Source organism: Rhodamnia argentea, chromosome 10, assembly GCF_020921035.1.
Source record: "Rhodamnia argentea isolate NSW1041297 chromosome 10, ASM2092103v1, whole genome shotgun sequence".
NCBI classification, from domain to species: Eukaryota; Viridiplantae; Streptophyta; class Magnoliopsida; order Myrtales; family Myrtaceae; genus Rhodamnia; species Rhodamnia argentea.
The window spans coordinates 15,202,988-15,230,926 of record NC_063159.1 but is presented as its reverse complement, the minus strand read 5'-3'; the positions used below and the strand labels follow the sequence as shown (position 1 = coordinate 15,230,926).

Here is a 27,939-nt window from a genome sequence, read left to right as displayed (position 1 = left end):
AGCCCTGGCTAGTCTAGAAGAACGCCGCCACCAAAACTCGGTGGCAGCCGCCGCCACCGTCACCAAGCTTGGCAACCACCCACTCAGCCGCCGTAGAAGAGAGAAAGAAGGGGCGGGGGTGTTTGAATGCTGGCTAGGGTGTCAAAAATACTCAAATCGGGCCAAATCAATCTGAACTAAACCGAAAGATTATACTGAACGAAATTCAAAAGGTTCGGAAAAAAAAAACATTAACAAAAAATCTCTAAAGGCTATATTGGCTGTCAAGTAAAAGTTTATCCTGTAATGATGGAAAGAAATGATGCCACGATAAGAAATTGTGCAATTCCATCTTGTAGTGCAAAAGAATGGATAAGCGCAAATGACGTGTTAGCTTTGCCTAGTGGAGTACCCAAATGACAACGCTTTCACCTCGTTCGCTACCCAAGATTGCTTTACATAATCCAAGCGAGTACATCATCTGATTTCATTTCCATAAGCAAAGAAGCAGAGGGGGATATGATTACCGAGGCGAACACGATATCGACTAAGTCACATTACATGACGTGGGGGTTGATGATCATATGAATGTTTGTACATCGATTCATCACTGCCTTTGTAAATACTCTCGAAACTTCAAGAGAGAGAAGGAGAATCAGTAAAGCCTACATTCTTGCTCAATTGACCGCGCTACTAACTTATTTGAATCAAGGGTATTTATACCCATATATATATACACACATATAGGCACATATACAATATGTATATGAAAGGAATTAGGCAATCTTAGAAAATACCCAATATCACCAATATCCCTAATATCTGATAATAACTCTAACAATATTCTCTAATAAGGAAATGTATCTCCATCAATTGAGCAAGATGGATTAATAATATCCCTAATGACTAATTCTCCTTCATTCTCTAGAAGATCTTAGAACATTATATCGGAGCAAGATGTCTTGAGTTCAAATCTTTTCAGGGAGTGATAGAATATTTAAATATCAAACCATGTCTTTGTTTAACAGCTTAAATTTTTAAAACAGTTGGCGGTGGTCCCACACATCTCACGATCTCAAACGCTCAATCCTACTTTTTAATCCATGACACATGGATCGGAAAATCCATTATCAATTTTGGGTGGATAATTCTCCGAAGAGTCTTCAACCTATTGTACAGTGACCAATTCAGTCCCAAATCTTTTCACGTTTTGCTAATTTAGTCCTAAAGCTCTCGATTGTGTCATTTTAGTCATAACCCTTTTGACAATTTATCAATATAATCACAAACCTATTATTTGGATAATTAATCGGAAGAACGGCATTGGCAAATCGTGACACAATTGAAAAGTTTAAGATTGAATTGATAAATGGTAAACAAAAAATTAGAATAAAATTCGCAAGATTGAAAGGTTTAACATTGAATTACATTGTATAATTTATGACTCTTTAGATAATTCCTTCCGATTCTTAAAAGTGAATGGTCAACTTTGGGTTTGTAGCGAGCATGAGCTGGCGGGAAGAAGACCCTTACCCTTGGATCTCCTTTCCGTTCCACTTACGTTTCGCCATTGCAAGCTGGGATTGATGTGGAACGCTTTCATGACCCTTCAATGATCTTGTGAGATGGATCTCGACGGGACTCTTTCCCCCCCCTTCTCTTTTTGGGTGACATGACACACTCATCTCTGCTTTGCATTGTGGATAATTGAGGGCGTTAATACAATGATTCTTTATAAGATCGAATTGAAATATGTCAACGGCTTTTGTCTTTGTCCATGTATCCACATTGCACAGTGTGGTGTTCTACAAGTGATGTGCTACTATAATGAGATTGAGTCCGTAAAAACCCCGAGTCAGAAACCCGGACTTACGTTACCTAAATTTGGGTAACGATTATTCACATCATAACACATAAGGATTGATGGACTGGGGTCGTGACATAAAAGATATATTCTCGACAAATCAACAGCCGCCAATCAAGACATTATGTAATTCACATATCCAACACCACGAGGGCCGGAACTGATCACCGAAGTTGGAGGGCTCAGACAAGGTACTGCAGAAGTTGTCTTTCTAACTATTGTATGAGAGAATTTGCTCGGAACTTGCATTGCTCGTAAGTAATTCAGATTTGAAAACGTGGTGAAGAGCGCACTGATCTTATCCTTCTTAGTCAAACAAATTACTTTGTGATTAACTAATAAAATATTTTGGCTCGCCCTTTAACTCTCACAAAGATCGAAACTCTCACAAGATGCAAGGATCGACACGTAAACCCGCTTATAAAATTAAATCAATATCTCAAACTTTGACGGAGAAGTGAGAGAAAAAAAAATACCATTTAAGTATAATCACTTTAAGACAACCAAAAAAAAAAAAAAGTCTAAACGCCGCTCAAGGTAGGAAAAACGCGGGTCAAGTTAACGCCGGCATTAACGGAGCGAACCTTTTATCGAACTATAACTTAATTTGACTTCAATGAAAACGAGCTACAAAACAAGGGCCTACACCGACAAAACAAATTAGCACAGAAACAAGAAAAATTTTGTCGGAGAAAAGGTTAGAACAAAGGAAAAAAAGCAGGAGAAAAGAAGAGAAGAAAAGTCCAAAAGTTCCTTTAACGGGGGCGGTCAAAAAGGGTAGGCAAATCAACAAAAGATATAGCCAAAGAGACAAAATACAAAAGGAAATTTTAAAGCAAAAGGCAAAGGCAGTGATCTCGATCGCGGGAGGAGAATTAGCCTTCGATCGGCCGAAGAAATCGAATCGAATCGAATCGAACTGAACATACACATGGATGTCCCATGGAAGTGCAATGTGCCTTTGGGCATTAGCTTTGGCCCCCACCAACACTTTCACGATCCTTCCTGGATCCGGTCAAACCGACCCACCATACGCCATCCCTTATGTCACCTTCAATTTCACGGTCCATCGAGTAGGCTAGACACTAGAAAAGACTTGAGCTTTCTTCCTTCATTCCTTCCTTCCTTTCTCCCTTTCTCCTTTTTTTTTTTTTTTGGATGGATTCGCGGCGGTGACCAGGCCGAGAACCACTGCCTCGTGCGGCATCTGGCATACGAATTCTTTAGCGTGCCTAGAAACATGCTTTTTAATCTAAACTCGCGGGACCCGTCCCTATCGCTGGAACTTTGCGATGCGAGGCATCGGTGACCGGTGACCATGATATTATCCATCGATCTAAGTGTTCTTAACAATTTCGAGTTGAACGTGACATGCATGTACTCGAAATCGATTATATCGGTTCTTTTTTTTGGAATCAGGGGTGTTCTGTGTGGCTCAAGTACCAAATGAGACACATGCTAAACCCCATTTCCAATTCATCTACCAAAGAGAAGGGACCGCCATCTAAACAAACTCACTCTCTCCCCCTCTTTTTCTTCCAACTTAAATGGCCTAGTCCAACGACCGCCTCGGAAATTCTATTAGCTTAGCGACCTACCCCTCCAATTTGCAACATCTCGCCCGGCAAGATCGACTGCAATGAATGGTGATCGAATCTAACAGCACATCGAAATCTCGAAGCTGAAGTAACAGATGAGGACAACGCGTGGCCAAGTCCACATCACTTGCAAGGAAGGGCATGGGGATAGTTTGGCAATTCTTCGATTTACTAGAATGAAACCAAGAAGATGGGTCAGCATTCTTTTAAGCAGATCGATTAATTCCGCACGAGAATCATTTCGAAGATTAGTACGATTAGCTCGCGGGGTCGATGGACAGAGAACGATAAAGCGTGCGAAGCCCGACACGTCAAATTTCGAAAAGGCGTATCATACGTAGCTTTTCCCCAAGATTGGATGCCGATTTGGTGCATATCGTGATGGTCATCACCATCCACCTAACCAAAGCAACGTGTCGTTGGACTTGACAAAGGCGACGAAGTGAAGAAATATGAAACAGAGAAAAGAGAGGGGGTAGGAAGGTTGACACTTCCGGCGAAGACAGCTTCACATGTTTCAACAAATCCAAAGTCTCCAACCATCTCCTTTGCCAACGTTTACGTAGGATCTCCAAACTGCATTGGAATCAATCCATTTCTGGTGCCTTTTTCCCTAACAAATCTCATGGTTTCCGTTGAAAATATGCGACACGGCCGGGTCGGTTTCTTCTTTCTCAAGAAAACTTAAAAAGGTCGCAAACCATTTTGTTGGCATCAAGAGAAATAAGAGTACAGAGAGAAAGATGTAACTGCATATCAAGAATGTCCAAACTTTGTCTTGGAACATGGGGCAACAAACAGCAGTTCATGACTCATACGTTATCCTCCAATTCAGATTTATTCCTATCCAAAGCTCTATGCATGCCGGCTCAAGGCAAGATCTATACTCTCCCCCATCTTGAGAAGAAAGTGAGAACAAATGTTCGAGACCATTAAATACATGTCGACCGGGACGACGTAAATTAGAGTTCTCTACAATCATCCTTTCTGGTTACGATGCAATCAATTACCGGAAAAGTCAGATATACCTCCCAATTTCTATGAAACCCGAATGGGTATAATCCTAAATCTAAGTACCTCAAGGAATGTCATACTGAGCCAGGGAATTCCGAAGCTTTCTTGAGACTTGCGTTGCGAGAAAGCTCAATCGTCAACAATCAATGATCACCACCGTGATCCGGAGTTGTTAGTGTTCTTCTCTCACTAGCTTTCATGATGGAAAGTAATTGTCAAGGCTCTCCAGTACGATGAGCGGAAACTTACATACTAGCGCCGCCCATTTGCCCAATGCCTGTTCTGGTTCCCAGGTCTCATGTGTAGATTTCTATGGCCAAGTGACTGTTTCGGGAGATCGTGCAAATCCATTACCTGTATAGTCCGCTGCTTCTTGGCTGTTCAGGAAAGAAAATGGCGCAATTAAAATCCAGATAAGGCCAAACAAGAGAAAACACATTTTAAATACTAAGATCGAAATTGAATGACGTGCCTCGAATCATTGCCGCTCCGATTTCATGCCACAATTAAAACTTCCATTTCTCAAATTCATAAGCTTGATACAGGATTTAACCAATAACCACAAAATGAAAACGCATACCATTCTCAGCTTGTTGATAACTTTCCTGGAGCTTCCTCTTCGTAGCTTCAAGTTTCATTTGGACTGCATCATCTTCTGAATACTTGGCGCCCTAAGAGACAAGGAAACAACAGTAACATCAGACAATGCTTGTGATAAGCAACAGACTTCAGAACCTTGAGATGCGTCCTTACATCTTTCTGATTACCAACCATCCTCCTCTGTGCAGAAATCTTCTCCAATCTTCTCGGCTGGAGCTTGGACTCTTTGTTGACCTTTTGCTCAGCATTGAGATTTGTATGTCTACCCTGCCCAGCATTAGTGTTTGAGGGTCTATTTGGCTCCACAACGTCTTCTCGCTTCTTCAAATGTTGATTCCTCATGTCTTGGAGACTGTCTTTCTCTCCATCTGGCTTTCTCTCTCTTCGTTGCTCGCTCACATTTTCCTTCTCTTGGAACGGTTTTCTTCCATTTCCGCAGTTCTTGGTAGATTCTTTGCCAGTACGAGGATCTGGAAAGTTTAGCATTTGTACAGAAATCAAATCTAAAGAAAGATCCAATTAAAGAACCAAGTAGCATTAGAATGAATAAAATTATACTCACTTCCATCGTCATCCATGCCATCGAAGAACTTCTCAAAAGAACAAGCACCGGACATGCAAAGAAGCAGAGCTAATAAGTTCAGAGGCAATGAGCTTCCACAAATAAAAATGCCTCTAATATGTGGGAAGACATTTTTACCCCAGATAGCTCCATTGTAGAAGTTTGAGGAGCGAAAAAGGCTCCCTCGTCCAAAGGCGGAGAAGGAAGTCCTTCTTCCTCTTCCTCTTCCTCTTCCTCTTCCTCTTCCACTTCTTCATCACCGCTTGATGGGTTCACAGAATCAGGGGTACTCCCTGCCCTCGCAAAATAAATGAGCACTTAGAACCTGTGCAAGGGACGTGAAAAACCAGCATATCTTTTCTTAGCGATCAGAAAGTAGGAAGCGAATCCATACCAGCAGGCGGCAGCGCAGCCTGCATCCACTCTTCCACCATAGTCTTCCACGCCCTACAACAAAAAAGAATAATCGTTAAATTAGCCTTGCAAATGGGAATCGTCGCCCCTTTGATACAACAATCGGAATACAGAAGAGACATTATGTCAGTGCCAATAAAACTGAAGGCCGTCATTTCGGAACAACAAAAAAGAATAATCGTTAAATTAGCCTTGCAAATGGGAATCGTCGCCCCTTTGATACAACAATCGGAATACAGAAGAGACATTATGTCAGTGCCAATAAAACTGAAGGCCGTCATTTCGGAAAACTATTGGTCCAGAGACAGTCACCACTTACCAGCCACGCATGCTCGGTTCTTACATTACAGAGCCACTGGACTTTGGATTTCATAAGACTACAAAAGTTGTTCTTCTTTGGACCAAACAAAGGTTACAGTATACTGTCTGAAGCTCAGTGGCATCCGCAAGAGCTATGGCTAGCGACAGCTATTTATCGCCTAACTTCTGTATCGAAAGGCGTATGATCAACATAAACAGAACACAGCTATTGACAAAACCATACATATCTAAACAGGAGCCACTGATACGAAGCACTAAAAGATAAAGCAATCGTACAATTTCTGAAAACATGAGTCAGTTACCAGACCTGTCAAGAGCTAAATCATAAAGTAATGAATGCATTGCAAGGTAGGGAAAACAAATTTCGATTCTGTCAAAAGATTCCAATTCATGTTGTTTATCTACAAGAATCTTACATAATAAGAGTCTGAGAAAGGCGACCGATCTGCTTCGACCTGTGCTTCCTTAGAGGATTAACAGCTTTCCCAATCCCAGTTGCCTGCATAGAACCAACAATGTTAACAACGCGTGAACTTGCCCAGGAGAGCCGAAAAATGAGTAACTAAGCATAACAAGCCTTTGAACTGCATAGAATTCATGACAAAAGCCAATGAAACAAACCTTCAATATCCCCACAGTTAGAGCCATCAATTGGAGCCGCCTCAACGATTCGTGAAGCGCTGATTCAGACTGTAATGTCGTCAAAGCCAGTGCGTCAAATTAAAGATGAGAAAAATGAATCATGCAATTCCCAGAATGCTAATAATCAACTCATTGCAAAGACAATCAGGAGAGAGGCTTTACCTCCTCATCACTGTTGAGCAAAGTCTCTTTGATCCTCAGGACCTCTCCAAGAATTTGAGACTCCTCTTCCATCTCATCAGTCAGTGCCTCTGCCTCTCCATAGCTGTAATTGCTCTCTTGGTTCATGAACAACTCACCGTGATCATCCCTACTACTATTCACTTTGCTCTCTTTGCTCCCACCAGCCTCAAAATCACACCCCTCCCCAGCAATCCCACTTTTCAACCCATCATCCTCATCCCCACTCGGCACCACCAACTCAACCCGGTCGCAGCCTGAACACCGGGTCAACCGGCACGTGAACAGCCTCTCTGCAATGCGATCCCTCCTCAACCTGAAGTCTTTCGGGCAATCTGAGGCCGCCACCATGATCGCACGGTCGATGATATCAAATATATCGCAATTCGCAGTCCTAAAGTAATGCCTCCAATAATCCAGAGAGTCAGACTCCATGGCCACGGCTCAAAATCAGGCCAAGAATCGAATGTTGCAAGCCCAAGAACCGCAAGAATGGTTTCAGGTCAGTATTCCGGAAGCTCAAACCTCCTCGAGGATTATCGATATCGACTTTTATGCCCTCCGAAACATCCCCAGAAACGACTTTGAGCTGTAGCTTTGAATCTTTTCCCAGCTCACCAAACAATCGGGCAAAAGAATACTAACGTAGTCTAGAAGCCGATGCAGACCCAGAAATCCAAAAGTGGTTTCTTTTGATGATCAGACGAATACCCAACAATCCAAGTTCAGGCAATCGATCAGAAAGTAAAAATCAATTGCTGTAATTGACCAAATTATTCCACGTTCAGTCTCGAATTGACTTCTTCAATGGCGAGGTGATTTTCGACGATCAAAATGGATACGTCCGATTAGGATAAAGCGTTCGAGGATTGCCAAGAAATTCAAGAATCAATATCTGACCAAACCGAAGAAGAGGGAAAAAAAAAAAAAAAAAAAAAGGGGACAGACGTGGGTTCACGGATTCCGACAAGATTAAACCAAGAAGCAACGCAACTTTTTTTTCCCGGAAAATTCCCAGAGATTTTTCCTGAGCAGAAGCTGAGAGTGAAAAGGAACACTGCAAAACGGAGGATCGACGAGAGAGATGATCGGCGATTTTCCTCGCTCTGTCTGTCTCTTTCTCTTCGATCCAACCCAAGAAATATAAAATTAAAAAAAAAAAAAAAAAAAAATTGAAAATACCAGGTGCTGTTAAAAGCCGGAGAATTCAGTTTTCTCGCCCCCCCAACCCAAACCAGTGTAGGTGTGAAAGGGGAGAGAAATTTCTCGCTTTGGGTTTTCTATGCGGAAAAATGATTTGTCGTTTAATAGCGACTCCGATCGGTCGCCAGCTCGCAAATTTCAACCAAAAAAAAAAAAAAAGTCCAAAAGGAAAAATATAGACCAAAAATTTGACATGGGAGGAAACGTTATTAGGGAGAAGCTATAATTGAATTCTCGACCATGTTATAAATATAAATGATCTAACGCGATCTTTCCGAGCGTATACTCGTCGAGTGCACAACGGTTAAGTTGATGATCGCGATGCTAAGTATGCCTTTTACCCTTTTGATCATGTCAAAAACGATAATCTTTCTTTCTTTCTTTTTTCCAAAATAGTTCGGCGATACCTTACGTTATTGACCAGAAGTAAAGGCTCATCTCAAAAAAAAAAAAAAAAATCCGATCGGAGCAAAGAGAACAAGTCAAAGTTCGATCGCAAACGAATGCCGGCGTGTCGTGAACGTACCCTATCGCGGGGCCAGGCGCGAGGTACCGTCGTCGTAAAGTTTATCTCTTTCACCGCAGGACATGACCGTGGCAAACGAAGAATTGGAAGGGCGGTAAGTAACATAACTGTTTCAAGAGATTCGCGATAAGAATTTCGAAACGTCCCAAATAGGGAGTATATCGTGCATTTCCAAACGGGGCCGTCTACGTCTGTGTGTTGATGCGTAATCAACGCGTAGCAAAACCAAAAAAACATTTCATCATTAAGTATGATTAGCGAAGAACGCCCGGCCCGGGGTCGCTATCACTCCCCCCAAAAAGACACCCACCCTCGCAAATAATTAAATGACTTTTTATTTGAGAGGGTTCGCTTTTTGACGCCATTTGGGAAAATTGGAATTAATGATAATTCATCCCACGTGGAATTCGCGATGCTGGTCAAAATTGGAGGAGGGGGTGGGGGACAGAATTTGAGTGGTGGGTGTTAGGTACGGGGGCCGAGTTGAGCTGGAGAGACACTTCACGCGAATACAGATTTTGGTAATAAAAGCTCCGTCTTCTCTCTCTCTCTCTCTCTTTCTTTATTATTATTATTATTATTATTATTATTTCCTTTGCCGTCATTGCATTCGACAGTGACGATAAACCCCGAAAAGGAAAAAAGAAAAAAAAAAAGGGGGAATTCGGAGAATTCCATGGAGTATAGCCAAGAGTCCTGTCTGTGACGGACCCCCGGGGGAGGGGGGGGACTCCGCGTCTCCGATTGCGACGGAGAGAAGATAAGGTGACGCTACGGTGAGGTAGCGGGAAGCGGAGGAGTCCGCCTCCGCCCGACACGTGAGCAGTTGCGTGCGGTGGGTGAGGCGTTGGATGTGCTCCACATGGTGAGGAGGAGCATATATCCCCGCGCCTTTCCGAGGTCGGCTGCGTGGGGCCCGCATATTCGGCACTCGTGATTCCAACTCGACCCAAATTTCCTTTCCATTGTTTTGGTTCGGACTTTCGGGGGCACAAATTCGATCCCCCCTTGGAGGAGAATAAATAAAAGTGGATTTAGTAAGATTTCTTTTTCTTTCTTTGCTATATATATTTTAGAAAGGATTTTGCTTACGCCACGTTTGTTTCTCGAAAAATGAACGATTTTAAAAATATTTTCATAAAATTTGATCGTTCGTATTACTTGAAATAATTAGTTAATGAATTATTCTTTTAATTAGTGACGGCAATTTATGTCTAAACATTGTAAAGAATACGAGCGATTATTTTTAAGGTGATGTTTTTCAATCCATTCATTTTTCGTGAAACAGGCGGACCCTTATCTTTATCGGCGCAAAGCCGATAAGGGGTGAATCTAATGAGAGCAGATGCCATCAACCTCGCATCAATTATAGATTCCAATTGCTGATAAAAAGCGCCTAAGGTCGTTGAAATGAAAAATGAGTAGACAGCATGTTGTTCGGCACGTGTTGATCGCTTACCAATTAATATAGCATGTCGGGCTTCACCGGTGAAGGAGTGAACGGTACGTCGACCAGCATGCATGGTCTGATTTTGCTGTGGATACGATCAACGATCAAACACCAGAAATGACCACGATAAGCCAATTGAACTTCAGTTGACAAGGACGGGGGACGGTCTTTTGTCTAGCAATTATCGGCGGAGCCAACGCCGGTTGAAGTGAGAAAGCTGGCACCGACTAGTGAGGTTTAGCGGAAATCAATCCGACGGTGAGATGAAAGTTAGCATAAATATTTACCAAACATATCGACTGACGGTTATGGTCGAGCAATTAATTTTAGTGGAGCCAAGCAGCTATTGTAGTTGAGGGAAATTATGTACATCGAACGGGGAAACCGAAATTTGATTTACATGAACTGAAATGGTTTGCCTATAAAAGGGGCGCACAAAGCATCTAAAGAGCAGGATTTACTTCCGTCGAAAACACTTCGCTTCCTTGCGATCTATGTCTAGCCATCTTTCAGTGATGCATTTACATTCCTGGCAGTTACTTAATACCCTTTTGTCGATCACACTCTCTCTTATTTTCTATTCGATAAATGCGAAATATCGATTTAGGAGATCTTGGATGGGAAAATTGCCACGAAAAATTCTAAATTTATTACATTTTGTGTTAATTCAGTTATAAATCTTTCAATTTGGCCAATTTAGCTCCAAACATTTGGACGAGAAAAATTATCATTCATAAACCTATTGAACTTTACCTTTTAATTTTTCAATTCGGTTATAATTTTTTTGCATTTGTGCCAATTCAATCGTAAACATTTTTTTGTGCTATTACAATCCTAGGCATTTTGTATTTGTGTCAATTTAGTCCTTCCGGTCGGTGTTGACGTGATTAATTTTAATAATCATTTTATAAATTTTTTTTCTTTTTTTTTTCTTTTCTTTCTCCTTTTCCATTTCCTTTCTTCTTCCTTTCAACCGGATGGTGCTGGCAAGGTCCTTGCCCAGGTCGAGCCTCACCATGGCCTAGACAAGGTGACCTTGCCAAGCGATGGTGAGATTCACTTGAGCCTCGGGCCGGTCGTCGGTGCCGACCGGCGGGAGGAAGAAGAAAGAAAAAGGAAAAAGAGAAAAAATTTAGAAAATAATTAATAAAAATTATCCACGTCGGCTCCGATTGATATCCAAGTCGGTGTAGGTAGGTCAAAGTTGGCAATAAAGACTGAATTGACACAAATGCAAAAGGTTTTGGACTGAATTGGCACAAATGCAAAAGGTTTTGAATTGAATTGGCTAAATTAAAAGATTTACGACTGAATTGGCAAAAATGCAATATATTTAGGACTTTTTTTGAAAAATTTCCCCATTTTAACGCTTTATCAATTTAGTCCGCAATTAGATTCTGTTCATAACACTTGATCATGAATCTGACTAATGCATATGATGCTAGAAGCAGAAGCATCTCTTCCATATCAACACGAGATTGCGAAGATATGGCCATTTATCTTTATGATCAAGTAGTTATTATATTGGATCGAGCATTGATTCGGTCTATGATCATGCAGTCAGTGTTGATTTCATGCTTTAAAAGGAACCAAAAAAAAAAAACGAGAAGAAATGAAGATGAAAAATTTGCCACTTTCCATCTCCATGAGAAGAAATGGTCTATGAATTTTAGTCTAACGTTTAATATGATCATTGAATTTTCATTTTACTCAGCGTGATCGTTGAATTTTAACTCAATGTGTGATGTGATTTTTAAACTTTTAATTTGTTCAATATGGTCTATAGACTTTTTGTATATTTTTAATGTAATCTCTAAACTATGTGAAAATGTTCAATATTGTCTCTAAACTTGAATTAATGAAATGACAACATTAAATACTTTCATATAGTTCAGGGACTACATTAAATATTTACAAAAGTCCATGGACCAATTGAATAAATTAAAAATTTAGCGATCACATTGCACATTGAAATAAAGTTTGAGGACCAAATTAAACAAATTAAAAGTTCAGTGATCACATTGCACTAAACCAAAGTTCAGGAATTATCGTGTAATTTTCCCTACAATTTATGTCAAAATAAGACGTAAAAAGGTCGTTAAAGCATTTCATTATACAATCACCCTTTCATTTAATTATTCATATTTTTAGACTAGCTAAATGTGCAGCAACAAATTTTCGTGCAGCATCTGATAAGGAGATTCCGATTCCAAATCTTTCAAGTTTATTTGCGTCTCCCTTGTCATGTATTTTCACTTCTAGTCGGAACCTAAGCCAGTAATTTTGGTACTCTTTTTCAGGAAAAAAGCATAAAAAAAATCCATAAATCTATTGCATTTGCACCAATTCAGCTCTAAACCTTTTAATTGGACCAATTCAATCCTAAATCTTTTTGTGTTGGTACTAATTGGGTCCATTCGATCAATTTTAATCAAAAATCGCTGGCATGGCACCGTCGAGGCTAATGTAGACAATTTTTATAATAACATTTTGGATTTTAAATATTTTTTTTGGTTTTTTTTTCTTTTTTTTCCTTTTATGGGCTTTACTTTTTTTTATTTGCCATTAGCTGCCCCGGTTGACCCTCATCGCGACCCCTTGCCTAGACCCAACGAGGGACGCGATGCCCTCACAAGATATGGCCCGGGAAGGGCGTTGCGGCCCTCGCTTGGTCCGGGCGAGGTCGCGACCGCCAGATTGGGTGTCCTCGCCCAAGTGGCCCTTGTCGGCCAACAAAAAAAAAAAGTCCAGAAAAGAAAAAAAATAGTAAAAATTCAAAATATTATTAAAATAATATTTGAAATATCGTCGTTAGCACCGGCTGTAGCATGTAAGATAGCCAATGTCCACGTCGGCTATTTTGGACCAAAATTATTCGTGGACTCAATTGGTGCCAATGCAAAATAGTTTAAGACCGAATTGGTACAAATACGGTTAGTTTGGGACTTTTTTGTTACTTTTTCTTGTTTTTCACCAATCAAATACTAAAAAAAACATCAACTTTAGCATATGCCATAAAAAATTGTCTCTCATTAAAAAACCTCCAACTTTTACTTTTGTCCCAATTCTACCGGCCTAGTACCGATAAAAACCAACAACTTTAGTATTCGTCCCAATTATATCCAAATTTTTTTTTGTCTTATGAAAAATATTCAACTTTTACTTTTATCTCAATTCTATCATTATTAGCCTTCAGTTCATAATCACTTTTATTTAATCATACATAACATTTTCACATCGTTAGTGAATTATACATCCGCATGAATGACATGAAAAAATCATCAAATTTCTCTTTTCTTGTCTACTTCCCTTGCACAATGTTGGGAGATTTCAAGATGGCGCGTTTCGAATTTTTCTCGACACTCAACAACCCAAAGAACAGTTAGACGTGACAATATGATTATTTGATGAACGATCTCAAATCCCGTCGTCCCTAAAACTTGTTGTTTCCAAACTTTGAAGACTCATTGATAAGTTCGGTGAGAAAATTCAGGCCATGTAGGATTAACTAACGGTGATTAAGAACGAAAGGTTACACCGATAGAATTGGGACAAAAGTAAAAATCGAAGGCTTTTTATGAGATAAAAAAAGTTTTAGATATAATTAGGATAGACGCTAAAATTAAAGATTTTTTTTTCTGTGTTAGGCCCTTTTTCACCCCCATTCTTATGCATTATTTCATACGTACCTTTTTTTCTTGCCATTATAGCAGCTTTTGTCATGAGTGATTGGATAACACCCACGTCATGACGCTACTACAGTTGGACGCGTCTTGAGCTCAAGAGGGGCATGGCTTGAAAATGTTCATATAGCACGGCGAAACTATAGGGCACTTACCACTAAAATCTAGTTTTATGGAATCGTTACGGTAATGCACTAACTTGCCGTCTTAATGACGAAACTATAGTAACATGGTAATTATTTTAAGAAGCAATATTATTCGACACAAAACATAAAATACTAATTGCCTACACCACTTAATAGATTTAGTCTGTTTCGATTGTTAAATTATAATTATGTAATTCCCCTCTAGGATGTACAAACATATGTAAATGAGGAATGGAAGCGTATAAAACCTTCAAATGTGTCGAAATATATGCACATATATATTTTGAGAAAAATAAAAAGGAGCAATGACCTACCCGTTAATATGTTCCACGAGGGAGCAGAGACTTCGGGAAAATTGACATTAGTCTTGTCGTCCAAGGCGAGTTGGTGAGACGAGGTTCAACTACCTTATTCAATTCTTGGGAGAGTCAAAAGTTCAGAAGGCAAAATCGAAATTCTCCGACGAACGGTCGACTCGAAAGGTGGCGTACGCAAGTACGTCGGACCTTCTTGACTATTTTTCGAGCTGTATATAATGTCGAAAAGGTCGTGGGCCATTCTGATTTTCGTTAACGTGATACTTAGGCGACACGTGCTCAAATGGTAGTTAAAAAGGTAATAGTTGATTATGCATCGCACGATTAAAGCGCCCGAATTACGAGAAAATGAGAAAAATTAGAATGCCATAAATACAGACTTACTGATTCCAAACTTTTTGTAGATGAATTGCTGAAAATTTGAGTCCAGAATTATACGTGTTGACACTATTAAGTATTGAAAATTTAGAGAAAAGAATGGGATATTTACCAAAAAAGTAATAAACATATTGCAATCGTACCTATTTGGTCATAAACTTTTTTTTTTTATCAATTGAGTCATAAAATTTTTGCAATTGTGTCAATTCACTCCACTTTTTTAAGGTAGCATTGACGTGGATAATTTTTAATAATATTTTAATATATTTTTATTTTTTTCGTTTTCTTTCTTCTTACTCCTATTGTGGCTTGCAAGGGTCACTGGAGCTTTCTAGCCAAGGGAGAGGCCCGCGAAGCCCTCGCTAACCTTCGGCGAGGCCATCGCGGCCGTGGATGAGGTCGCCTCGCTGGCCATAGTAGGAGTAGGAAGAAGGAAAAAAAAAGGAGAAAAAAGGAAAATAATACAAAATATTATTAAAAATTATTCACTTTAGCGCCGGCCGGTAAAATAGATTGAATTGCAACAATTGTAAAAGGTTAATTAGCAAAAATATTATAATTTAATAGCCAACAATTGCAATAGGTTTAGTACTTTTTTTTTTTTTTGACAATCTTCCCACAAAAGAACCTTCGAATTGTAATTAAGAATTGATCAATGGATATGATTAGCTGCTTAGCAACATGGGCTGAGATATTTATCAGGAGGTCCTAACAATATGATTGGTGATATCTGATTAGTATTATTGGTTGTATTTTTTGCTTAACTTCAACGGATGTATCCACTTAAGTGTGAGAATGAGCTGTAAATATATATTTATGAGTTGTAATAAGCCAAGTTAAAAGTTATGCCTTTTTAGGAGTCTTTCTTTTCTTTGTAGACATGAAAGAAGGAATACAGAAAAATCGAAGAATGACATTTTTTTCCTCAAAAACTCCGTGTGTTAACAAGAAGTTTAGTATGAGAATCCATTGGGAAAATAAAGGTCGTACGCAAGGGATGCATGTGACAAGACAAAGGATTTCCTAATTCGGAAGAATTCGCTAGAAGAATAAGAGAGCTTAATCGGATTCTCAACCTGATTAGGAAGATCGAAGGTGACAGAAACAAGAATATATTCCACCAATTTTGTATTATACTCGGGACGTAGTAATCACCTAATCATAGTGACCGAAGTAGCGAAGTCCATAAGAATAATACCCACGAATCGATGAGCAGGGACCACTCGACACTTGCATCTTATTCACCTCTTAATCTTTGAATTGCTCCAAAACCCGGGAAAAAAAAATTCCCCAATCGAACTCCTCTCGTCTCAACGAGAGGCGATGTAAATAGAAAAGAGTACAATGAGCCTATTACTAGATTTTATTACATAATTATCAAATATAATCAATTAAGGATATGCAATATAAAATGAGACATATGTATAATTTTGACGGATGTGCGAAATCATATGGATAATTTTAACATCGCTAGGAAAGAAGGATAGAACCCATCAATTGGGAAAATGTTTTTTAGAAGCCAAATCTACCTTCGCAATCGTCGACACGTGTCAATTGCGTCCCCATTTTTCACGTTGCTGCTCTCGTCACTACTCCCATGTGCAGGGGACCCTGACAACGACGTCGTAATAATTTTCGTACCTTGAATCACCGGGCTGGGAATTTGCTCCTGTACGAAAACTACTTGTTTGTGGCGCCCGGCGTTCCCATCCGACACGTACGTTTTCGATCAGACCCGTGTCCCCGCAGACACAGAGAGAGAGAGAAAAAAAAAACAAAAGCAGTACAGGAGAAGTGAAAAGCTCCTCAAACTTGAAAAATAACGTGTTTTTGACTTTTTCGTTTCTTCGCGATGGGGCTATCGATCTCATCTGTTCTCGGAACGGGACAAAGATAGAACGCCTGGGAAAAACCCAAGATGGTCCAAAACGTGCAAAATCCCAATTGGTCCTCTCCATGCGACACGTGAAACGAACCGGTTCGAAATTGCATTTTGTTACGCTGGATTAACGCTCCTCTGCACTCGTGCTTCCAGGTAATTGAGGAAATATCGCGGCAAAAGACGAAGCCCGGGAAAATTATATAAAAAAAAAGTGATAAATCTATTACAATCGAGTCAATTCAATTTTAATTTTTTTTTGCGACTAACTGAGTTCTAAACTTTTGACATTTGTGATAATTCAATCCATCGGCCAATTTTAGCTAAAAATTATTGACAAAGACGGCTGTCGCATGTGGCGCGGCAAGTCTTGACGTGAATAATTTACAATAGTATTTTTTTTTCGAATTTTGTACTTGTATATTTCATTTATCCTTTTTTTCTTTATTTTTTATTTTTATTTTTTCTTCCCTTTATCCTCTAGACCTGCCAAAGACGAGGTCGGCGTGGACCTTCGCCTGGCGATGGCGTGGTCGAGACTCGTCCCTGCCAGTGGTCCACAAGGTTGACCTTGCCGGTCTCGCCTCTGGCTAGTTGTCGGCCGACTAGAGGAAGAAGGGAATAGAAGATAAAAGAAAGAGAAAGAAAAGAAAAAAAAGGAAAATAAATAGAAAAAATATTAAATATTATTAAAATTTGTCCACGTCGGCGTCGGCCGTACCACGTAGGAAGCGATTTCCGAACAAATAAATCAGATGGAATAAATTAGCATAAATCTAAAAATTTTAGGATTCAATTGAAAAAAAAATGGGTTAAGACATAATTGTAACGGGTTTAAGACTTTTTCTAATTCTCCAGCTCCGATGATGCTGGTTGCGTAATTCTCGTGCACGTGACGCCAAACATCCAAGGTGGAGTTGCCCATAAATATAAATAAACAAGGGCAAGCATTTACCAATTAATTTATTTTCTTCTACGATGTACGTTCTTATTAAAGAAAAAAAAAGGACTAATTATTTCAGAACGGATTCAAGTCGAGATCCAATCTCGTTGCAACTTGGCAGTGTGAAAGGAAGATGCTGTGAAGCGCAAGCAAATGACACGAAATATTTTGGCATACGACCTAATTAAAGCAAAATAAAGTAGGTTTGATATGATGTAAACTGCTAACCGTGGTGGGTAGCAATTAAGCTCGACCAACTCTCCTCCTCCTAAAACCTAGGCTTATCCTCATTTGATGGGTAGATGTCCTTTGAATTTAGCACCACGTAACCCCGATTGGATTACTTTAATAGCAAGCGACACAAGAGATTCGACAACACGAGAGATTCGACATCCTCTCTCTCTCTCTCTCGTACGGGGATGGCGACCTCTAAATCAACATTATACTTATGTTATCGATTCATGCAGTTTCACGTTTCTTTTGAGTTTGAGACAATGAGTCCTTGTTTCATTTTTTTCATATGGAGAATAGTATATGTGATTAGATCACGTCGATTCTAAACTAGTCGTGCGCGTACCTAGTCGAATTTTGGAATCACGATTGAGCGCGTGAGCCGCCTGTTTTGGAAATTTGTGTCTTTACTAAATGACATTTGTCAAGGTATTGGCGCCGCCCAATACACAGGTATTTCATGATTTTTGTACGTGAGTAATTATATCAACATGTATATCTTGTGTCAACGGACATGTATTTTGGGAAAATTATAATAGTGGTGTCGAAACATGCACATTTATGACTTTTATGCTAAGGCTTGGGGGGCCTAGGCTTTATATATTTCGGCGGTCTACTTGCTAGAAGAAGTCCCCCATAATTAAATACTCACCGTCCATTAGAGAAAGGGACACAAAATGGGCCACGAAGTCAAAGGGCGCCAAGTCTCCTCAAAGTTCAATCCTAAGGGGAATTGAAATTCCTAGTCAAAGAAATCTAACCAAGAACCCTCGTTGAAAATTTCAGGACAATTTTCATTTTTTTGTAATTAGTGTTAATAAATTCTTGAAAAACACATCAGTACGAAGCACGTTCCGCACATACGACTTGAAGCATTCATTATAATCTGAGGTTGCTGCTCGCAAAGGTTTTTCGCTCGGACATATCCACGGAGCCAGATCGAGAGACTCGAGAAAGTAAGGCATTGACCGGCGTGTTGGACATCTTCTCTTCCCTAAGCCGTCGTCATCATTTTTTTTTTTTTTTTTGCATTTTTCCCAAATTCAACGAATCTTCATCAATTTCGAAATTGAAAATGCACCCAACAAAGTCGTACTACATCTCTTTCTCCCGGGGGGGGATTGAAAAAGAAAAAGTCAACCACCGCGTTGGCCTTGCTGGGTCAAACATGTGAATCATCAAACCCCGAGATTGCCGGTCAATCTGACTCTCCGTTTCGGCCAGAAAACCGGTGGCGAAATAAAATACGAGAAAGATGGATAATCAACACGTGCGCGGAACTTCATGCACCGCATCTAAAGAGAGAACGAAATTTTACGATGGCGGGTAATTGAAGCCATGAAATAAAAAAAAGTAACGTAAACCATGTAGAAACGGAGAAGAAAAATAAAATGTGGTGGAAGGATAAGGATAGGGGTGGGGGACCATCGCAAAAAATTTATACGTCAATACAAGAACAAATACAGTCAAAACTCTGTTGAATAATAATATATTGTTTCATATCAATCTATCCGGGGCCCCTATGTCAAAAAGAGAGAAAAAAAAATGGGGAGATAGTATAGTCCATAAATAAGCAATTTGTCCTATTGGCGATTTTTATTTAGTTATTTTCCAAGTTTAGTAATTCTCACATTTAAATAAAAATAAATCTATGGTGTTAATTACATATTATAGAAGGGAGAATTATCAGAAGAGTTCTAAATATATTGTAATTATGCCGATTAAGTCCATTTGACCGGTCGGCGCTGACGTAACACTTCTTTAATAATATTTTAGCATTTTTTTGTGTTTATTTTTTTTTTTTGACATTTTTTTCTTGTCTTTTTTTAGTTTTGCTTTTTTCTTGGTTTGGGCCGGCAAGGGCTCGCAGGCCCTCACCCAAGGACCCGAGGAGGTGGTCGGACCTCGGCCGGCCCAAACCAAGAAAAAAGAATAAAAAAAGATAGAAAAAATTAATAAATAAATAAAAACTTCGAAAAATATTAACATATTATTACAAATTTGTCATGTCAGAGCCGGCGAGTCAAATGGACTTAATTGGCACAATTGCAAAAGATTTATTATTCAATTTGTAATGAAAAATTTTAGTATTGAATTAAAGTAATTGTAATAAGTTTATGATTTTTTTAGTAATTTTTTCGGGGAGGCAGAAGAAGATCGACTTTACTAGTAATAAGGTACTTTGACTATTCTTTCAGCATTTGGTCGACCGTTAAAGCTCATCATACTTGAATTGAAGCTTATAATACTTATTTTTACAATAATGGACATTTCGTTTACTTTAATAATAATTTAATCGTGTCGGTAGCGAGAGGGCCAAGGCAAACATTGCCGACAGCTAACAGCTGAGCGAGTGGGCTTCACTTGATAAGATTCAGCACACGGGCCGGGCTGTGCCAGAAATTAGTCCGGATCTATGAACATCCCAAAGTACATCTTCATCACCGCGTAAAGGAGGCCACCCCGCCCTGGTAGACCGGCTTGCCGGGGAGCGCACACTTCCGTCGGCATCGGCCTTCATCGACGAAGCAACCGGGAAGCAGGGGGTTCGGGAGAAGGGAAATAGTCACCCCCACCGGGTCGATAGGTCTCGGGGCTTAAAGGAGCTACGAGGACTATGGATGGTGCTAGAGAAAGGCTTTATATTTTTCTGCTGTCGAAGATTGTATGGAGGCTTATGATCGCGTATGACTTGTGTGGCTCATTTTTATTAAGGCTATCCACATGATCTACAAAAGACATTATCGTTTCTAAACCTGTTGCCTAAAATCATGTGGTCGCCCTTTGAGCGATAGTGGGATCAAGCTCATGAATGGATAACGTACGATATGTCGCTTTTGCTTTGGACGAAACAAAGTATATTATAGCTATGAAGTGGATTTCACGAGACAAAGCTGCTAGATTGCTAATTTTTCAGAAGGGTCCACTTTGATGGGGCGGGCGACGCTCGCCCCACCAGATGGCCTGCAAGGGCGACTTTCGCTTGAGGACGGCAAGACTCGCCCTTGCCAGATGGCCTGCGGGGGCGAGACTCGCTAGCCCTCACCTTTGGCTGGTCACCAATCTTTGCGACCGGTTAGAAAAAGAATGAAGGGATGACCACAAAAAAAAAAAAAAAAGAAAAGGAAAAAATTCCACAAAATTTTAAAATATCATTTGAAATTATGTACGACAACATCGGTAGCGCCACATTAACGATTTTCAGCCAAAATTAGACGGTTAGAGTTGAGTTGACACAAATGTAAATGGTTTATGACTCAATTGACAAAAAAATAAAAATAAAAAACAAAAAAAGGTCTAGCGATCGTGCGATCCCGGGCAAGGCCAATTTGGTTCACAACCTCCGCAAGAGGTTGCGCGACCCTAAGCGAGAGCTGTCTAAGGTCGTGAGACCCAAGTGACGGACGTCTAGGGTGGTGCAACCTAGCTGGCCTCTCGTTGGCTCCACGCTGGCCAAATATGGCCTTGTCGGCCGCCTCAAGCAAAAAAAGTCCGAACAGTAACAACAAGGGCAAAATTGTAAAATGAAAAACTTAGTGAGGATAGTTTAAAAAGAAAAAAAAAAAACCATCTAACTCTAGAAATGACCTTCCTCAAATGTTGGAAGCCAAAGCTCATCATCATTGGGCTTTCAACTTTGCCAAAACAGCATTTGTCCAAAAGTTGAACCAAACACCTCATTTTCTCCCTTTGGAAAGCTAAACCAAATGCAACCAATGTCTTTTCTCTGTCGAAGAATATGTTGCTCTGCCTTACACCGATCAAAATCATCTATCAGTTTTTATATAAACATTTTATTGTAATTCATTCAAAGCGGGCGTAGATCTGAATTTCTAGATCCGGCACTAGGCCCAACCTACTAATACTAGGTTTATAAAGGAAAAAATAACATTGATTATCGTATCTTCTACCGTCGTATCGCATCTCTTGAGAAATTGTTTTTGGAAGACCGACATCCGTTCTCAAATTGACGGACCTCTATCATTGATCGAGAACTTTTTAAGATTTTCATTTCTTAGGACACTTTATATAGAAATACCGAATAGATAAAATAATATAAATGGTCTATGAACTTTGATTTGATGTGTAATATTATCTCAAAACTTTTGATTTATTCAATGTGATTCATCAACTTTAGCACAATGTGCAATGTCGTTTTCGAGTTTTGAATTTATTCAATGTAGCCCCTGAATTTTTGATAATATTCAATCTAGTCCCTTAACTATATGAAAAATATCCAATTTAATTTGACGGAATTTGTTAATTTAGCCTCCAACCCGATAAGTTTGAGCGATGGACAAAAAAATAACTTAGACTTGAATTATCCACCGTTAGACATTCAACTGCAATTAGGAGCAAGTAGCGCACTTGGTAGGAATTGAATAGGTCGTCACCGGTTGCGAGAGTTGAAAATCTTTTTGGAAACTATTAGTCTACAATTTGACAAGATTGTCGGTTATTTCTAACCACATGATCTCCTAATTATGAGTGTTTTATACATAACATGCGATGATGGTGGGTGATCTATGGCTGAGATTGTACCAACTCTCATAGTAAGGAAGTATTTCTCAATTTTTTTGAGAGTTGCTAGCCCGATAGTCGATAATACTTGTCACGTGATGTCCATCGCATGGATTTAATACTCTTTCACGTTGAGATTATGATCCGCCATTCCCAGCATATAACCGAGCGGTCAAAAGTTGATCGCTACAAGTGGCTCTACTTCTAGGTTATAACTCTTAACTTTAATCCTTATTTTTCAACGTCATATTCGTTGCTTTTATCACAATCGGTACCTTCTCTCCGCAAAGAGGCAGAGCAAAAGTCTAAAAGAGGAGAGTCAAAAATAAGACATGCCAAAAAATATATTAAGCAAGAAAACGACATCAGATTTTCGTAATGACACAATAATATTGCCACTTTAAGTATTTTTGACCGCACGATCTCCCAATCAATGAGTGCTTTATGTAACATGCGATGATGGTGTGTGAATCTAAGGTTGAGATTGTACTGTCACTAACGGTACTCTTAGGAAAGTATTTCCTTTTTTTTTTACACTCCCGCGACTGTTCGGGATTTTAATAGGGGAAAATTTCAAAAAAAAGGCCCAAAATGTCTCATTTTCTCAAATAAGGGCCTGAAATGGACATTGTTTCAAATAAGAGCTTAAAGTGCCCTCATTGTGTCAAAGAAGGGCTTGAAGTGCATATTATTTCAAATAAAGGTCCCAAGTGATCATATTAGTCTTAAAAAGAGCCTAACTCACCTTAGTTAGGGGCATTTTGGTCATTTAATATATTTTATTTTATTTTTTCCTTTTCTGTTTTTCAAGAGATTTTGAAATAAAAAAAAAAAGTAAAATAAAAATAAAAATAAACACATCCGGGAGGACCGACCTCTTGCTTGTGGTTGTTGGCGCCTCGGCGAGGGTCGGTGACCGGATGCCAAGGGCCTACTAGCCCTAGCCTCAATCGGGAGAGGGCCTCGGCCATCGGCCGGGACAGGCGTAGACGGCAATCCTCGGATCGATCGACCCCGGTTCGGGCCGTTGACCCTTGCCCGGATCTAGGAGAGGGTCGTGCCCCTCTCCCCGCTAAGGCGAGGGCCAACAGGTCCTTGGCCTCTAGTCGGCGGCCGCCGCCCCACAACCTATGGGGCGACGGGCACAAGCGGGAGGTCAGAGACCTCCGCTTGTTTTTTACTTTTTTTTTGTTTTAATTTAATTTAATAAAATTTAGATTAAATTTATATTTTTACAAAAATGCCCTTGATTGTCCATAAAATTTCTCCAATCAGCCAATCGGTGAGGTCGGGCTCTTATTTGAAACAACCATAGCCACTTCAAGCCCCTCTTTAAGACAATGATGACACTTCAGGCTTTTGTTTGAAACAAAATTCATTTTAATCTCTTATTTGAGTAAATGAGGACACTTGAAGCGCTTTTTTAAAATTTTCCCCCTTTGAACGCTGAATTTATTGAGCGCACTGGAGCAATGTAGATATGCATTAAAAAAAAATATGGGACAGTCTTCAGAGCCGGGAAGGATGAGTTACGTGACGAGCGGCGCTGGGATTCAATGAGGCTGAGGCGAGGCTGAGGCGAGGCTGAGGCGAGAAGCTCCTCGTCACATTCGAAGGCTGCCGTCTCTCGCTCGCCCAGCGTGACCCACGCTTCGGTCCCGTCCCGCATCTTCGTGTTCATCAGATATACGTAGTTCTTCATGTTCCTGAGGCACGTCCCCCAGACCGGGTTCCCCGACCCGAAGTCGACCTCGTAGAACGGAAACCCGCACAAGCTCGAGCACCGGTACAAGTTCGCCTCCTCCTTCCATTCGCCCATCACGTTCCCTAACCCTGCAATTTAGCACGGATCATGTCAGAACTCTTCGATCTATAGGTACATGCGACACACGGGTGGACCGGAATCATCGCGCTATCGGAACTTGATCTGGTTTAAAGATTAAGTTTGATTAGAATCCTTACTCCCAACCGGCTCGCACACCTTCGAAAAGCCCTCATCCCCTCCGAAACCGCAGGCCTCAAGGTCACGAAAACTGATCGTCTCCTTCCTCATGTTCGAGACCAGCTCTTGCAATGTCGTTTCGCTGCCTTCGAATGAAACGTTGATGACCCAGGCAAGATTCCCGACATCGATTTCCTGCAAGGCCGGCGACATCCTGTCGCGAAGGTTCACCATGTACTGCAACAGAGATGGACGGGAAGACCCGGTTATGGATCTCGAAGCCTTGAAGGCGCATCCAAGGATGAGCGCCAACACGAGCTCGACTCTTGTGAACTGAGTTGGCTGGACGGAAGAACGAACTGCTTCGGCCTTGAGACCGGATATCTTGGAGTCATGAAGCACAAACCTCCTCGTCGCGCAGTTGGCCGGGGGGTGTAATCCGACAACGTGAGTGGCAACTCCCTGGCCCACATGAGAGAATCTCCGATAAATCTCGGAGGGTTTAATCCCTCGAGCCTCTGAGCTAATCTGGCCGACCAGGTCCGAAGGAAGCACGCTATCGAGGACCCGTCCATGAGCTTGTGCGAAGTGCAGGGAGTGACCGGGATGCCGCCGCAGCTGAAGGTCATGATCTGGACGATGAGCATGCATCCCGACGCGACCAAATGCAACGTTTCAGCGTGAAAGCGAGGGAGGAATTGGTTGAGCAAGGCTACTTCGGTTCGGGAGATAAAGTCATTCAGGCGGACGTTGGCCCTCGCCTCGATCCAGTATGCGCCTTCATCGTTGCAGTCGATGCACGCGCCACTCCTGACCCCACTGGCTAACGGGCAGAAATCGGCGAGGGTTTCGGAGAGAGAGGGCTCGCATGCGGCTGGAGAGCGGCTCCTCACTGCCGTTTCCAGGGCCTGGTTTGGTGTAGAAGAGGAGGAGAGGTGCAAAGGATGGAGGGAAGAGCTGGTCGAGGAGAGAGAGGTTGAGGGTTCGGAGGTGGCGAGGGGTTGGAGAAGAAGGTTTGATGGTGGTTGATGAGACGATGTGAACTCTCTGTTCCCCGATGATGTTCATCTTTAACTCTCAGTGTCTTGCTCTTCAATGCTTTCTTTGTGCTAGCTAATACTTCTGCCAAACTATTCACTCGGTTTGCATTTGCATAATCCTAAGAGAACTAATCTTATAAGATTAGTTACCAAAGTTGGTATATTGCTTTATTTATGTTTTGGTCAAAGGTATATTAATTGACGTGTCGGATTTTAAGTAGTTATTCGAATGGAGCGGCCATATTCAGCATCCGATCAATAAGTTGTTAAGTCACTTAGTATATGAAATTTGTAGATCGACCTCACACCGTTTGAGATATCAAATTTTATGAGTCTACTTTGCAATACGCATTTTCTTAATAAACTTTTCTTAAGTGAAAATGAGTGCAATGTCAAAAGCTATTAGTATCTTCCAACTATGCCTAGATTGTTTTATTGGTCTCATGCCATCATTAGATGTGGCAAAATGAGCCTAAAATCCATATTTGACCCACATTTGATGGTGGTGGGTCATCGGAACTACTATGGGTCCCACCGTGGGATTAGCATGATTAACTGTTCAGATGATTTTATATATACGATTACGGACCATGCAACATTTTTTTTTTTCCAAATCGAATGGATGCAATAATTCTTTACCATTCCCTGATCAAGCGAGATGGAGGAACTTTGTATAGAAGTCACGTGGAATTCGCAATTTCCAACGGGTCGGTTTCAATGGGCTCTGATCCATCGAGTCATGCCGGCGATGGCCGACATGGATTATTGCCAAGTGCGGCCCGTGAAGCATCGGAATGGGCTGTGGCCTAAAATGGAGCTTTGGGCTGGGCCGGCTGAGGAGCTGGTGCTTCTCGTTGTTCACCAGAAACGGGTGCAGAAAAATTCACTTCATTGAGCCAATGATTTTCTTTCGAGGCAAAAAACAGAACCTGACTCGAAAATCCCGACTCTTCCGATTTCGAGACGGGAGGCTCAAAAACGACGTCGTCATCGATTCGCAAGGAGCGGCATCAGCGTCTCGTCTTGCTGACGTGTCTATCGTACACGTGCGCACTGTTAACCAAGTCATACCACCACACCAACCCCTATGGTCGTTCGAGTAGAAAGTTTGGGCAATTTTTACAATCGTTGGGAAAGCGGAGATACTTTTTATCTAAGCAGGCGCAAGTTCAGGCAAGAGGGCCCGAGACCTCCGGATCAATCGATGGAGAATTGCTGAAGTTTTGCTTATAGGCAACTGGCGTCGGCATCAACCCTAGGAGCATCAAATCTTTAATGATAATCTTCCTTCTGATTGTTTCCTGGAAAAAGATCAGCAGGGAGGAACAAAAGAAATTTCAGCTAAAGGACGTGACACTCGTCCACACGACGATCACACAGGAAGAATATAATCGAGTCGAGTCGAGACGACACCTCGCTCAAGTGGCTGTCGCAATCAGGGACGAGCTGATGGATTCAAAAGGCGGCATTATGAACTATATACAGTCGGCCCGGGATGGGTGGTCCAAAAGGAATTTGCTCGAAGTGGTGCATCTATCATGGTTGGCATTGCATGCCTATTCCACCCTTAGTGCTCGAAGTTGTCCCCTCCATCTCATTTGTCACATGTGGAAGCGAACCCTAGTCTCCCACGAATGTGGTGTGCTTCGAAAGGCTAGGAAGAAAGATTTTTAGGACGAGTTCAAACCCTAGTCTTCCATGAACGTGGTCTTTTTTGGGTTATTCGATCATAATAGTTATATTTACCAGATTTATCTTGAACTAGAAATCTCCCGATGCCTCGATTGTGCAAAGAATGCAAGCCGCGACCGGACCAAATTGATCTGGGCACACGAGGATTGCTCGCAACCAAAGTCGGGGCTACGCTCTGCGAGTGGAAGTCTACATGGTGCCCCGAAGTCTTAAAACTCATGCAATTAGTGCAACAATTTCTCTAGTTTGTTTTTTCAAGTTGGCTTGCGGGAAATACTGACGTAATGTTTTTTTTTTTTCAGTATTTCATGGGATACAAAAAATGGCGACGTGACCTTTGATTGAAAACATATTCTCGCATAAATAATTTTATAATAGCCAATCATCATTCGCGAAAGTATTCACACCATGCGTTGAATGAAAATCCTTGAGTACGCGCGTAGCCGTGCCTGTCGCAAATTCTCAGGTGAATAATTCCTCCTTTGCAAGAACATCTAAAGTATCATAGTACTTAATGCTAGAAGCCTCTTAATGATTGAGTCGCCCCAGATATTGTCCATAGAAATGTAAGATCACGAGGTGGGAACCATTCGCGTTCTTTTCATTTTACTAAGTTTGATGTGGACATTTATATCGCCCGATGGTATCAATAACCAATCCCTGTCGTCAATTTCTAGAATTAGTATGACCAAGGAAAGGGGCGTACCATTTTTTCCTCTAGCCATGTGTCATGCTTCCCTTTGTCTCCAATGTTTCGGGAAATTATCAATTTAATCCTAAACCTATTGTACAAATGACAATGTAGTCCTAAAGT

At 40.9% G+C, this 27,939-nt stretch overlaps 1 protein-coding gene and 1 pseudogene across 2 annotated transcripts; both read right to left on the bottom strand.

Annotated features, from left to right (window-relative positions):
- Positions 1–4,191: 4,191 nt before the first annotated feature.
- On the bottom strand, positions 4,192–8,401 carry LOC115731200 (probable mediator of RNA polymerase II transcription subunit 26b). 2 transcript variants are annotated; one of them, XM_030661849.2, is made up of 9 exons: positions 7,157–8,401; positions 6,974–7,042; positions 6,769–6,851; positions 6,012–6,064; positions 5,756–5,910; positions 5,618–5,645; positions 5,227–5,525; positions 5,036–5,126; positions 4,192–4,832 (listed from the first exon to the last, which is right to left on the bottom strand). In XM_030661849.2, the coding sequence occupies exons 1-9, from the start codon at positions 7,607–7,609 to the stop codon at positions 4,708–4,710; spliced, it is 1,356 nt and encodes a 451-aa protein (XP_030517709.1). In that variant the 5' UTR covers positions 7,610–8,401; the 3' UTR covers positions 4,192–4,707. The 2 variants fall into 2 exon arrangements, with proteins under 2 accessions (XP_030517709.1, XP_030517701.1); XM_030661841.2 differs by having other exon boundaries at positions 5,209–5,525; positions 7,157–8,398.
- A 15,094-nt stretch (positions 8,402–23,495) lies between these two features.
- LOC115729864 lies at positions 23,496–25,461 on the bottom strand (annotated as a pseudogene).
- Between the last annotated feature and the right edge of the window lie 2,478 nt (positions 25,462–27,939).